This window comes from Mandrillus leucophaeus, unplaced genomic scaffold, assembly GCF_000951045.1.
Source record: "Mandrillus leucophaeus isolate KB7577 unplaced genomic scaffold, Mleu.le_1.0 Scaffold842, whole genome shotgun sequence".
Taxonomy (NCBI): Eukaryota; Metazoa; Chordata; class Mammalia; order Primates; family Cercopithecidae; genus Mandrillus; species Mandrillus leucophaeus.
The window spans coordinates 566,072-579,213 of NW_012109164.1; the positions used below are offsets into that span (position 1 = coordinate 566,072).

At 43.1% G+C, this 13,142-nt stretch overlaps 1 protein-coding gene across 3 annotated transcripts; it reads left to right on the forward strand.

The window, feature by feature from the left end:
- The first annotated feature begins 8,250 nt into the window (after window positions 1-8,250).
- LOC105530747 (macrophage-expressed gene 1 protein) lies at window positions 8,251-12,857 on the forward strand. Of its 3 annotated transcripts, none has more exons than XM_011968414.1 (2): window positions 8,251-11,400; window positions 11,435-12,857. In XM_011968414.1, exon 1 carries the CDS (start codon window positions 8,400-8,402, stop codon window positions 10,548-10,550), a length of 2,151 nt encoding a protein of 716 aa, XP_011823804.1. In that variant the 5' UTR covers window positions 8,251-8,399; the 3' UTR covers window positions 10,551-11,400; window positions 11,435-12,857. The 3 variants fall into 3 exon arrangements, with proteins under 3 accessions (XP_011823804.1, XP_011823802.1, XP_011823801.1); XM_011968412.1 differs by having other exon boundaries at window positions 8,251-11,390; window positions 11,425-12,857; XM_011968411.1 differs by having other exon boundaries at window positions 8,251-11,390; window positions 11,496-12,857.
- The last annotated feature ends 285 nt before the right edge of the window (window positions 12,858-13,142 follow it).

Sequence of the window (13,142 nt, forward strand, 5' to 3'; positions counted from 1 at the left end):
CTCTAATTCATCAATGTTCACTGCCCTATGGAATTAAGTCCTCTTAACTTCCGGGCTGTGCAGCACCTCTGGCCAGCCACTGGAGAAGCCAGACGCCACAGGCAATGACTCGGTGCTTCAGTGGAGTTCAGACATGATGAGAGAAAACAAAGTCTCTGGAGGTCCTTCATAATTAGGGTCTTCAGATAAAGTACTGGATGCTCAGTTAAAATTGAATTTTTGATAAACAACGGATAAGTTTTTTATTCCCCAAGTATTGCATGAGACATTTTTATACTAAAAAACATATTCATTGTTTATGTGAAATTCAAATTTAGTTGGGTGTCCTGAATTTGTATTTGTTAAATCTAGCAGCCCTACTCTTGCTGGACTTGCATAGGAACCACTGGGGAGGGGGAGACTATACCAGAGCCCAGGCCTTTTCCTGGGAGAGAGGCAAGTGGTTTTGGAGGTGAGGGGATGGAGGACAACCTGGGAATCTACACAGAGGGAGTAGCCAAGGGCTTGGGAAGCTGGTGCTGCTGATGGAATCTAGGGAGACACATAAATCGTTATCTTGCAACATAGGCCTATGGATTCAACAGTGGCTTCTAGGAAGAAATCATGTTTAAACTGAAATATGAGGACAAGCAAAAATTAGCCTGGAGAATTTAGGATGTAGCTCAATCTAGATAAACAGCATGCACTGCCCAGGCTCTAGAGAGAGCACTTCAGGTTTGAGTCACTGCCCCTACCCATTTTTTTTTTTTTTTGCCTGCCCCTCAAAAGATAGAAGTGTTGCCTCTACAACACTTCCTAATGCTCACTGCAAAATTTTCTTACATATTAAATTGTCTCTAAGTTTGTAAATATTTCCCACTTATCTTAGGTTGAAATTCAGGAAAGCCTCATGGCTCTCCCAGGAAACGGGGCATCTCCTGCCTCACAGTTATCATGTAGGGCAGGACTCTTCTGGGTCATATAGGACCTCTTCAGAAAAAAATCCCCACATTGAGGGATTGTGGAAATATTGAAATATTTTCTTCTTGAAAGTTAACTGGTGCTTCTTCAAGCACATTAATTGCCCTATTCATCTTGATCTCTGACCTGAAAACCACTGAAATTCTCCACAATCCAGTAACAACAACAAAAAAAATTGACCCAACAGGAGGCTTCTGGGACCCTTGCATTGTGGTCCTCATTCATTCCAATTAATCAGTAAACAAGATAGATACAGTCACATCCTCACAGGACCTCTCGGCTCATGGTCATCTAAAGCTACCATCTTCTTTTGCTTGGATACGATGTACAGCATCACTGCCAAGACAGCCACAGCATAGAAGAAGAATGCGTTCAGCCACCAGAAGATCAAACAGACCATCTGGGATCAGTTGAAGCAGGAGTGTTTTAAGATCAGAACTGTCTTTACAGGAGCTAGGGAGCCCTCAAGCTCTGGATGGATGACCACTTTGTCAGACTTTCTTGGAGGATGTTAAATCACTGGCTGGGAGGACAGGTCCTTTTCAATTATGGGATTCTATAATTCTATCATTCTAAATTGAGGGTCAGTAAACTACAGACTATAGGCCAAATCCAGCCTCAACTTATTTTTTAAAAGATTTATTGGAACACACTCATGGTCATTCATTTTCCTATCACCTACTTTTGTACTACAGTGGCAGAGCTCGATAGTTACCACAGAGATCATTTGGTTGCGAAGCCTAGAATATTTACTAGCTTCTCATTTATTAGCAACCGCATTGTAAAGCACTCCTAAAATGAATTTTTTGATAAAGCAACCAATCACTTCTCATTTACCAATGCCATTAATCCAGATGGCATTGCAATTAGATTGCTTTTCTTAAAGAGATTCATACCTTTGTTTAGGACATTAGTAAACAATAGTCAGGTGGTCTCTCTGAGTCAATATGACTTCTCACACTGTCAAATCCATAACTGGGGAGGAAAGTCAAGCTTCTGAGATGCTCTAACATGCCTTTCCTCCAATTCCCATCCTGAAGACTGTACAGCAAGCAAAGTTGAGAGCTGATATACATTGAGCTCCTGCCTGGACCATGTTGAGATTTACAGGGATGGTTGCAGTCAATCCTCTTAGCAACTTCATCTACTGTATAGAGAAGCTCCTATTGTTTGTGTTTCATGGTTGAGAAGATGAAGGCTTAGAGAAACTCCAGAACTTGCACAAAATCATCTATTGAGCCAGAATGTTGCCTGTATTTCAATTCCGAAACCTCTATTTTCCATCTATATTTGTCAGTCTAGCAGTTGAGATATTTGAGTGACTAGCAAAGCAAGAACAAAGTTTAGGGACTAAATAGACTCACAATCCAGGCTTTGTTCTTAATCTCATATTAAGATTACCAATAAATAGAAGAGCCAATTGGAACATTTCAATAGAGGACCTAAAGCTCCAAATTCTATATAAGTCTGTGATAGAAGAATCACCTCACTTAAATTGCTTGTTTCTACCTTAACTTATTCATGGCTATTTCAGGCAGAAAGAAAAATGGTGGCAATTTTACTTTGCTTCTTCTCAAGGTTTATCTGAATATCCCAGCATAAAGGAAGAAAAGATTGAACGTGAGACTGGTTTTATGTTACCTAATAATGAAACAAATTTAGAAATATGAAGTCTGACAGCAGTTAATCCAGAGAGACCGAATGCAACTCCATCACTGCTTTTATTCACATCTTCCTTAAGAAGGAAGTTACATGAGAGGGAAGAAGTGGAGACAGAGAAATGAGGACATAAGAGAAATTTCACTGTGTTTCCAGTCCTATGTGTGCAAAGCTCTTCATACTAAATTGTTTTCAGCTGAAGGATAATGCAAGAGGTACTTTTTATGTTAGGCTAATGTTATTTGGAAGCCTCAAGGCAGATGGGCAGGGGAAGTGAGTTGGTCCTAATGCTCAATCCTTGTAGAGCATAGCTTGGAGGAGAGATGGAGAGGAAATAATGGCTCTCAGGGCTTATTCTGTCTCCTAGACTCTTCAAATGACCAATAACAGATGCTCAAGGAGTATTTATTTAATGGATTGATGAATTGGGCTTCACTAGAATGTCCTAGAGAACTGTATTGAGAATGATGTTGAGGCAGCCTTAGGGCTCAGTGGAAATCAAGGGTATGACAGCTCAGTGATGTCTGCCATGACATGGAATAGGAGTGTGGAAGCCTACAGGCTAAAAAGGCTAAGCTTTTGCCACATCAGGGTGTCCTTATTTTTCTTTTCTTTTCTTTTCTTTTATCTTTTTCTTTTCTTGTCTCTTCTCTTTTTCTTTTTCTTTCTTTCTTTCTTTTCTTTTCTTTTTTCTTCCTCCTTCCCTCTCTCCCTTCCTTCCTTCCTTCCTTCCTTCTTCCTTCCTTCTTGCTTTCTTGCTTTTTTTTTTTTTTTTCCAGTGTCTCACTATGTTAGCCAGGCTGGTCTTGAACTCCTGGGCTCAAGGGATCCTCCTGCTTCAGTTTCTTGAATAGCTGAGACTATAGGCTCACACCCTCAAACCAGCTCTTCTTTAGTCCAGTGGAAGTACCACACTGACATGTGTCCTCCAAATCTAAATTTGCAAATGCCAAAGAGGAAAAAAAAAAAGAGCAGAAAGGGAATAACTGAAGATGAGAAAATGGATCAAGGAAAATGGAAGAGAGAGGAAGAAAAAGAGTGCTAATAGAGAACAGAAATGAAATGGCTTAGGCCATCAAATTCTGGCCTAGCTTTTAATGGGAATATGCAACATTTCACACGGGCCTTCTGTTTTCACCCTCCAGATTACACGGAGTCATGAAATCACTATGTTCTTAGTTTTGTGGTCAGTACCCAAATGACCCTGGTGGAAAGAGCCTCTGAGGGGAAGAAGCTGACAACGCAACTCTTAAAACATCAGGTTAGGAATCAGTTGTTCAGAAGGAAAATACTGCCACTTTGTTCACTGAGACCTTCCAGATTTTCCATAACAAAGTTCACTCCAAAGTCTATAAAAGCCATAGTTCTCCGATCTACTTAGTGATTATTTAACTATCAGTTTTCACACTGTTCTCCTAGATTCCTGCTGAAAGGGAATTGTCCCAGCAAATGCAACTAGACTTTCCTCCCCATTTGAGATCACAGGTGAAATGCAGAAGTAGCAAACACCTGGACTAGTTCCAAGCCCACACAGGAGTGAACCTCAGACATGAATCATGCTTTGGCTCTGGACGAGATGGTGTCAGAAGGTTGCACGGGATCAAACAGAGAAAGAAAGCAGATGTGGGACTTCCTTCTTGCCTCGTTTTGGAGGAAGTGAAATCGCCTTTCAGCAATGCAGATGCAAAGGTTTGTGGACAAGATGCCTCTTTTAGAGATCAAAGATCAGTGTTAGCCACAGGCCATTACTCCTCAAGTGTGGCCATCTGGGGAGGTTATGTGACTGCATGTGCATTCTAGCAGAAGAAAAAGCAAAGGAAATTTCTGGTGAACAGAATAAACCAGAAAATGTGTGGGTAAAACGCACTGGTCACCACTTCCTCATATGTGACTGTTATGAGCAGTTCTACTGCTCCTGGTATGTAAAATTAAGTTAAGCCAAATTTCCCATCATTTGCACTTCTCCTTTCACTGTTTCCCAGAGAATTGGAAAGAAAACTTCCTTGAGCACAGCAGTCACAGAATCCATAGGCTTTGGGTCATTTCAGGCATATAAAAATTCCAGAAATAATTTTTTTTTTGACAGTCTCACTCTGTTCCGCAGGCTGGAGTGCAGTGGTGCGATCTCAGCTCACTGCAACCTCAGCCTCTTGGGTTCAAGCAATTCTCCTCTCTCAGCCTCCCGAGTAGCTGGGATTACAGTTATGTGCCATCACCACATCTGGCTAATTTTTTTTTTTGTATTTTTAGTAAAGGTGTGGTTTCTCCATGTTAGCCAGGCTGGTCTTGAACTCCCAACCTCAAGTGATCCATCTACCTCGGATTTCCAAAGTGCTAGGATTACAGGTATGAGCCACCCTGCCTGGCCTGTTTCTTTTCTTTCCTTTTTTTTTTTTTTTTTTTTACATGGTGTGCATTGGTTATTTTCCTGAGCACAAAAGTGATGATTACCCAACACCCATCATTGTTGGGTACTTAATAGGCTCTGAATACAAATTTCTCAAGTTAGTAAATACATGTTCATTGTTGAAAACTCTAAAAACACAGAAAAGAGGAAAAAATTAAAATAATTTAGAAAAACCTCCCAACCAGATGTAATTACTGTCTATGCATTGGCATACATCCCTCTAGTTATATACATAGTTGGGGTCATGCTGAATGTTTTTCTTTTTTTTTTATAACATTATTGTCAGAGGTATTTGAACCAGAATAACTCCATCTCGAATAAGGGCTGGGTAAAAGAAGGCTGAGACCTGCTGGGCTGAATTCCCAGAGAGTTAGGTATTCTAAGTCACGGGATGAGATAGAAGGTCGCAGAAGATACAGATTCAGATGACAAAGAGCTGGCTGATAAAACAGCATGCAGTAAAGAAGGCAGCCAAAACCCACCAAAACTAAGATGGCGACAAGAGTGAACTCTGGTCATCCTCATTGTTCATTATATGCTAATTATAGCACATTCGCATGCTAAAAGATATTTCCACCAGTGCCATGACTGCCAATTTCCCGAAGTTACCCTGTATAGTCTAAAAAGGAGAGGAACCCTCAGTTCTGAGAATTGCCCAACTCTTTCCCAGAAAACTCATGATTAATTCACCCCTTGTTTAGCATATAATCAAGAAATAACAATAAGTATCCTTAGTCAAGCAGCACATGCTTCTGCTCTGCCTACGCAGTAGCCATTCTTTTGTTTCTTTACTTCTCTAATCAACTTACTTCCACTTTACTCTGTGAACTTGCCCTGAATTCCTTCCTGTACAAAGTCCAAGAACTCTGTCTTGAGGTCTGCATTGGAAACCCTTGCCAGTAACATTATGGCATAAGCATTTCTCATGTTATTAAAATTGTTTTAAATAATTGTGATGGCTACAAAATATTTTGTCTTATGGGTACAATGTAATTTTACCCTTGTTGGCCCTTTCCGCTATTTTCAATTTTTTTTTCCTATGATAAAATGAAGACAAAAGCTGTAGAAGAAATAAAAAATAAAGTGACTGGACGTCTGGAGACACAGGGACACCTGAATATAGAATTGTCTGTATCAACCTTGTTTGTATTCTCATTTCAGGAGAGTGAGCTCTCAACAGGGTCTACTAAAGAGAAAGGAGAGGGTAACAAATTGTCAGCTTGTCTCCAAAGCAGTGTGAGAGTATTCTAATTTTGATGAACCATTCTAGAAATAGTTTTAAGAGAAGTATGTAGGTATTTCAACAGACTCATTGGAAGTACTCAAGGGCATTCAACTCTCACTTTTCTAATTCTGGGATCATGCTGCTGAGGTATAAATTTATAGCTAACTGATTTATAAATTAACTAGAACATCCTGTGCAAAGGTTTGGCTCTCTAGTCAAATATAGACTGGGCACTGGTTCATAAATTAATCCCTCTTGGGTGGCTGGTGTCAGTTTCCAGAAGCATGTTAACTGTGGCACAAATAGACCCAGAATGGCCAGGTGTGGTGGTACATGACTGCAGTCCCAGATTCCTGGGAGGCTGATGTGGGAGGATTGCTTGAATCCATGAGTTCTGGGCTGTAGTGTGCTATGCCAGTTGGTTGTCTGCACTAAGTTCAGAATCAATATGGTGACCTCCTTGGAGCAAATCACCAGTTGCCTAAGGAGGGGTAAACGGGTCCAGGTTGGAAACGGAGCAGGTCAAAATTCCCATGCTGATTAGTCGTGGGACCACGTCTGTGAATAGCTACTGCACTCAACCCTGGGCAATAAGCAAGACCCTGTCTTGGAAAAAAAAAATAGACCCAGAAAGCAGTATTTCTAGATTTACAGAACACCATCACGGTTTTGATAATAACTGGTGAAACTCAGCCTGGGAAGGAAGGTAACTAGCCTCATTCTTTCTAAAAACACTTCTTAGCTGCATTAATAACCAACAGAGAAATTCAATTCCTTGGAACCTTCCTTCAGGATGCATACAGGTGATGGTGTAGTGATACCTGTGAATTGCAACATGACTTTTTCAGTCTCAGTATTGTATCTAATTCATGGTATAATCTTGGGAATGTTAAGGATGCGATTGGGAGCTTCATTAAGTCCTCTGGATTCCCTGGCTACCACTAAGCATACTAAGACACAGCCTAATTATCCCAAAGAATTAACAGAGTTGGGTTTCAACCAAACCTGGCACATTGTTTTAAATTATGGGCTCTAATAGAGTTGGCATTGGAGCTTGAAAAGAAGCTCATGTAATTATATTCTTCTAATGATATAGCAGATGAATTGTTGCTTTTAGAAAAAATATTGGATAATGAGGAGCCACATTCTTTTTTATGCACCTAAACTAATTACACACACTTAGCAATGGAATGAAAAATTAAAGGTATAACAGGTACCAACTTCATGTAAAATGCACACACGCAGAGGATATATAAATGTGTGTACACATACACATGTGTTCCTTGGCCCCTGCCTGCTGTTGGCAAATCAAAATATAGATTATAGTGTGGCTTTGTCTTGAACATTTCTATCTGAATGAAAACAACACACTGTAGGGGTTCCTTGCCCTCATTCTGAATACTTAGGACAATGCAAATTGGGGTTTCTCAGCATATTGCGACCGAATCCTCTTCAGGCCCCGTCAGCTCTGCTCCAGACAATGCCATCCCCTAAGACAGAACTGTTATGGTTCATAACAGTGAAACTCACAGGACAAGTGCCCAAGAGTTTCACTCCTTTCTTTTGTGGAAACAGCCTCCACCCTCAGGCAAAGAGGAACCCCAGGGTTGGCCTTGACTAACAGCTTGCACAGGTATGGTTGAGCCAGGGTGTTTCACTCAGGGTGGTGTGGTCATTTGCCTCTGCATATACAGTAAAAGGAAACTGGTATTGGAGTTCCAAGAGACAGCAGTCAGGAAAAATATGAAACCTCAAGTCTAAGAGAGTGAGCAAAAAGCAAAGCCAAACTTTCTGGCGGAGGAAGCAGTAGGGTGTGGGGTCAGGATTTTTTTTTGTAAGTGCACGCCCCTGCAGCAGAGTAACCAGTGAGGGCTGGGGGAAAATTAGGATAGTTAACTGTTAGGCATGTACCGCTGTGTTTGCATGTTCAGTATGGCATAAATTCTTCAAGGAACTGACGGTCTTTAGTATTTCAACCAACTCTCATTTCCCCATTTTGTAAGAAATTAACTTAAAGAGGAGCTGGTAGCTTTTAGAGAACTGATGAGTTTTCTGCTTCATCATCTGCTTTTGTTTTCTCCATTTTAGGTTGCCCAAAGCTTGCTGGCCGCTGTGTAGGGCTGGCGAGTGGCCGGGGCTGTCTGAGCCATGAACAGCTTCAGGGCCACCATCCTCTTCTGGGCAGTGGCAGCATGGGCTACATCAGGCAAGCCTTTGGGAGAGACAGATGAAGCTGGAGTTCAAAAATGCAAAAATGCCTTGAAACTGCCTGTCCTGGAAGTCCTACCTGGAGGGGGCTGGGACAATCTGCGTAATGTGGACATGGGACGGGTTATGGAATTGACTTACACCAACTGCAGGACAACTGAGGATGGACAGTATATCACCCCTGATGAAATCTTCACCATTCCCCAGAAACAGAGCAACCTGGAGATGAACTCAGAAATCCTGGAATCTTGGGTGAATTACCAGAGCAGCACCTCCTACTCCATCAACACAGATCTCTCTCTTTTTTCCAAAGTCAATGGCAAGTTTTCCACTGAGTTCCAGAGGATGAAAACCCTCCAAGTGAAGGACCAAGCTATAACTACCCGAGTTCAGGTAAGAAACCTCGTCTACACAGTCAAAATCAACCCAACTGTAGCACTAAGCTCAGGTTTCAGGAAGGAGCTCCTTGACATCTCTGACCGTCTAGAGAACAACCAGACGAGGATGGCCACCTACCTGGCAGAACTCCTGGTCCTCAACTATGGCACCCATGTCATCACCAGTGTGGACGCTGGGGCTGCTCTTATTCAGGAGGACCACATCAAGACCTCCTTTCTCCAAGACAGCCAGAGCAGTCGTAGTGCCGTGACCGCCTCTGCTGGACTTGCCTTCCAAAACACCGTGAACTTCAAATTTGAGGAAAACTATACGTTGCAGAATGTCCTCACCAAGAGCTACCTCTCAAACCGAACCAACTCCAGGGTGCAGAGCATCGGAGGGGTTCCTTTTTACCCAGGCATCACCCTCCAGGTCTGGCAGCAGGGTATCACCAACCACCTGGTGGCCATCGACCGCTCTGGCCTGCCACTGCATTTCTTCGTCAACCCCAACATGCTGCCTGACTTGCCAGGCCCCCTGGTGAGGAAGGTGTCAAAGACGGTGGAAACTGCTGTGAAGCGCTATTACACATTCAACACCTACCCTGGCTGCACCGCTCTCAATTCTCCCAACTTCAATTTTCAGGCCAACACGGATGATGGCTCCTGCGAGGGGAAAATGACCAACTTCTCTCTGGGTGGGGTTTATCAGGAATGCACTCAGCTCTCAGGGAGTAGGGATGTCCTCCTCTGCCAAAAGTTGGAGCAGAAGAATCCACTCACTGGTGATTTCTCTTGCCCCTCTGGCTACTCCCCGGTGCACTTGCTATCCCAGATCCACGAGGAGGGTTACAACCACCTGGAGTGTCATCGAAAGTGCACTCTCCTTGTTTTCTGCAAGACCGTGTGTGAAGATGTGTTCCAGGTGGCAAAGGCTGAATTCAGGGCTTTTTGGTGTGTGGCCAGTAGCCAAGTGCCTGAGAACTCAGGACTGCTTTTCGGAGGCCTCTTCAGCAGCAAGAGCATAAACCCCATGACAAATGCACAGTCATGCCCAGCCGGCTACTTTCCCCTGAGACTCTTTGAAAACCTCAAGGTATGTGTTTCTCAGGACTATGAGTTGGGAAGCAGGTTTGCGGTCCCGTTTGGTGGGTTCTTTAGCTGCGCAGTTGGGAACCCCCTGGTAGATCCTGCTATATCCAGAGATTTAGAGGCACCTTCCCTGAAAAAGTGCCCTGGGGGCTTCAGCCAGCACCTAGCCCTCATCAGCGACGGATGCCAAGTGTCCTACTGTGTCAAATCCGGGCTTTTTACAGGAGGGTCCCTGCCCCCTGCCAGGCTCCCACCTTTCACCCGGCCACCCCTCATGAGTCAGGCTGCCACCAATACTGTCATAGTGACCAATTCTGAGAATGCGAGATCCTGGATTAAAGACTCCCAGACCCACCAGTGGAGGCTGGGAGAGCCGGTAGAGCTGCGGAGGGCCATGAATGTCATCCATGGGGATGGTGGTGGTCTGTCAGGAGGGGCTGCAGCTGGGGTCACAGTGGGGGTCACCACCATTCTGGCTCTTGCTATCACCCTGGCCATCTATGGCACCCGGAAGTTCAAGAAGAAAGCATATCAGGAAATTGGGGAAAGGCAGAGTTTGGTTCCAGGCACTGCAGCAACTGGAGACACACCTCACGAAGAGCAGGGGCAGAGTCCAGCTTAAATCTCTCCCCAAAAATGGTTTCTCTCATCTCCAGTGTGGTCACTGCTGACCACTCTGTTTTCCTAAACATTGAAATGGCATGTGCAACCAAAAGTAGGTATATTTGTGACTTCTTGTTTAAGTCTCTGGGCCAGAAAATTCACACTGTTACATGGATAAGGGTGGGATTGGGGAGAGGGAACAGTTGGGAGTAGAAGCAAAAGCCATTCTGGGACTAAAATAGGAAGCAGATGCCCTTTCCCAGTGTGTGTCGCTGTCTTCACCTGAATGCATTTGTGTAAAAATAGAGGAGGGAGAATGCTAACATTTGGATTTGGAAGCCATGAATTTACTCTGAAGTTTGCAGTTGTTTCCAATTTGTGAGCTCTAAGAGTTTCTGCCTGTAACAACTACCCTCCCTTTATTTTGATTTTTTAAAAGCTGTCTGAATTTCACACTCTTAGAGCCCAGAAGAGTCCCGAAAAGACACAAGTCTTGCTTGGTTACTGCTTTTTAACTGTGAGGGCTCTATGTTGACAGACTGTTATCTACTCGGAGCCACCTCAAACATCTGAAAAGAAAGATGTTGCCTGTGCCGATTCCACTTTTTCCAGCTGCCCCTTGATGAACACTCCCTTACACCAGACCACTCTTGGACTTCTGACTGGTGTCATCAAGTCCTCAGAAAATATTTTAACTTGTAAACTATTAGTGGGTCAAAGAGGAAGGGATGATTTGGAGACAAGGAGTAATGAAAGATGGGTAAAAACTGAAAAAGTTTCGGTGCTGAGTACTACCGCTTCATCTTCCACGGATGGTCATGACCTTTCCTGTCCTCCTGTTACATGAACACACACACACATACACACACATGAACACACACACACATACACACACACATGCACCCCACATTTCAGTAATTCTGCATTGTTCTAGGTCCTTACCTTTCTTGTCCATTATATGAACACACACACACGCACACACACACACACACACACAAACACCCCACATTTCAATAAGTCTGCATTGTTCCGGGTCCTTACTATTCCTGTCCTCCTGTTATATGAACACACACACACACACACACACACACACACACACTCCACATTTCAGTAAGTCTGCATTGTTCTGGGGGTAAAACAGGCAAGAAATTAAAGTAAGACCACATTTAAGTATTACTCTGTAGAATCAAAACAGAGTAGTTAACACCAATTATGCAAGCTACTTTTTTTTCCAGCAGAAAGGGAGCTGACATGATCAAATCCATGTTTTCAAATGAACTGAAAAAGTCATCCAGCACCACTTGTAACCCATTTATTTCAGTTCCAGGCTGAGAGCCCTGGGGCATCTAGCAGGATGCATAATTGTCATCTGGCAATAGTTGGGACTTGCTCAATTTTAATACCAATCTCTCCTGATTACAATTACCTCCACTACTTTCATGATCCCCTACAATATTTTTTAAAATAATACATTTATTCACTGAATCAAATGTCATTAATGAGTTATCTTCTGTGGAGGATGACTGTTCTCTTTGTTAATGTTCACAATCAAAATCTTGGGCTGAGAAGAGGCCCTTCACCAACGAGTTTGAAGCTTCACAGCGGGTGGGAAGGTGGGAACCAGGATCCCCATTCATTTCCAACTGAGACACAGAGAAGTGAGTCACAGAATTTGAGCCCTGCTCTCTTGACTGCCCAGCCAGGGACACTGATTTCTTTAATGTCTTCACTTAATCCTGCCTCTTAAGCATTAAAACATTCTCCTAAACCTCTGAGTGTTTTGTGGGTTCTGGGTGTTTTGTACATTTTAGCCAAGTTAACCACTTGTCTGCAAATACTGACTTCCCTATGAATTCTTTGAAGATTATTGAGTCAGAAAGGAAAAATACAGCCCCAAATTCCCAGGCTTTTAATGCGCTAACCGTGTATTGAAATGAAAAGTTCCTTACAAACCTATATTCCTACCAACAAGATTGCACATAAATATACATTAAAATATGTACTAAGGAACCCTCTGTCCAACAGCTCATGCATGTGAAGTTAGAACATGGGAGTCTGCCGGTTGCATTCATCAAATCATTTTGCAGAGTCAGATCCCAGATGGAAGAGCTCACAGGCTCTGCCTTCCAAGTCCTGGGTTCCTAACTGGTGGTCTTAGGCTGGGGTCTGTGGGGAGACCAACCCTGGCTTCCAAGAAAACCTCATCCCATGGACTATCAGAAATAGACACAGATTTGGGTGACAAAGGTGGCTCTGCATTTGCATTTTATTTTTGTGTTCTTGTCAGTTTGGGGATGATTAATATCAAACATTTATTTGAGAAACAGCAGCCTGTAAACCATTTAAACACATACTATATTGTAGTCAGGCAAAGGGACCTTTAAAAGTGAATATTCGTGATTTCAAAAGTGTTTTTTTCTCCCACACGTTCACTTACTCATTTTCCCGGCCGTGTGATCTGTTCCTTTAGTCTCACGAAGAGTCTAGCCAGGTCAAATGTGTGGGTGGGTAATATGTGGAAAATTTGTTTTTAAGTGGTGGGGGAGGGGCTTCCCCCATCAAGTGGAAGGGCTTGTGGTTGCTTACAGACTCAGGGAGGTAACCCAAATCC

Coding starts and splice junctions, on each gene's coding strand:
- LOC105530747 (XM_011968414.1), top strand. CDS start 8,400: ATGAACAGCTTCAGGGCCACCATCCTCTTCTGGGCAGTGGCAGCATGG.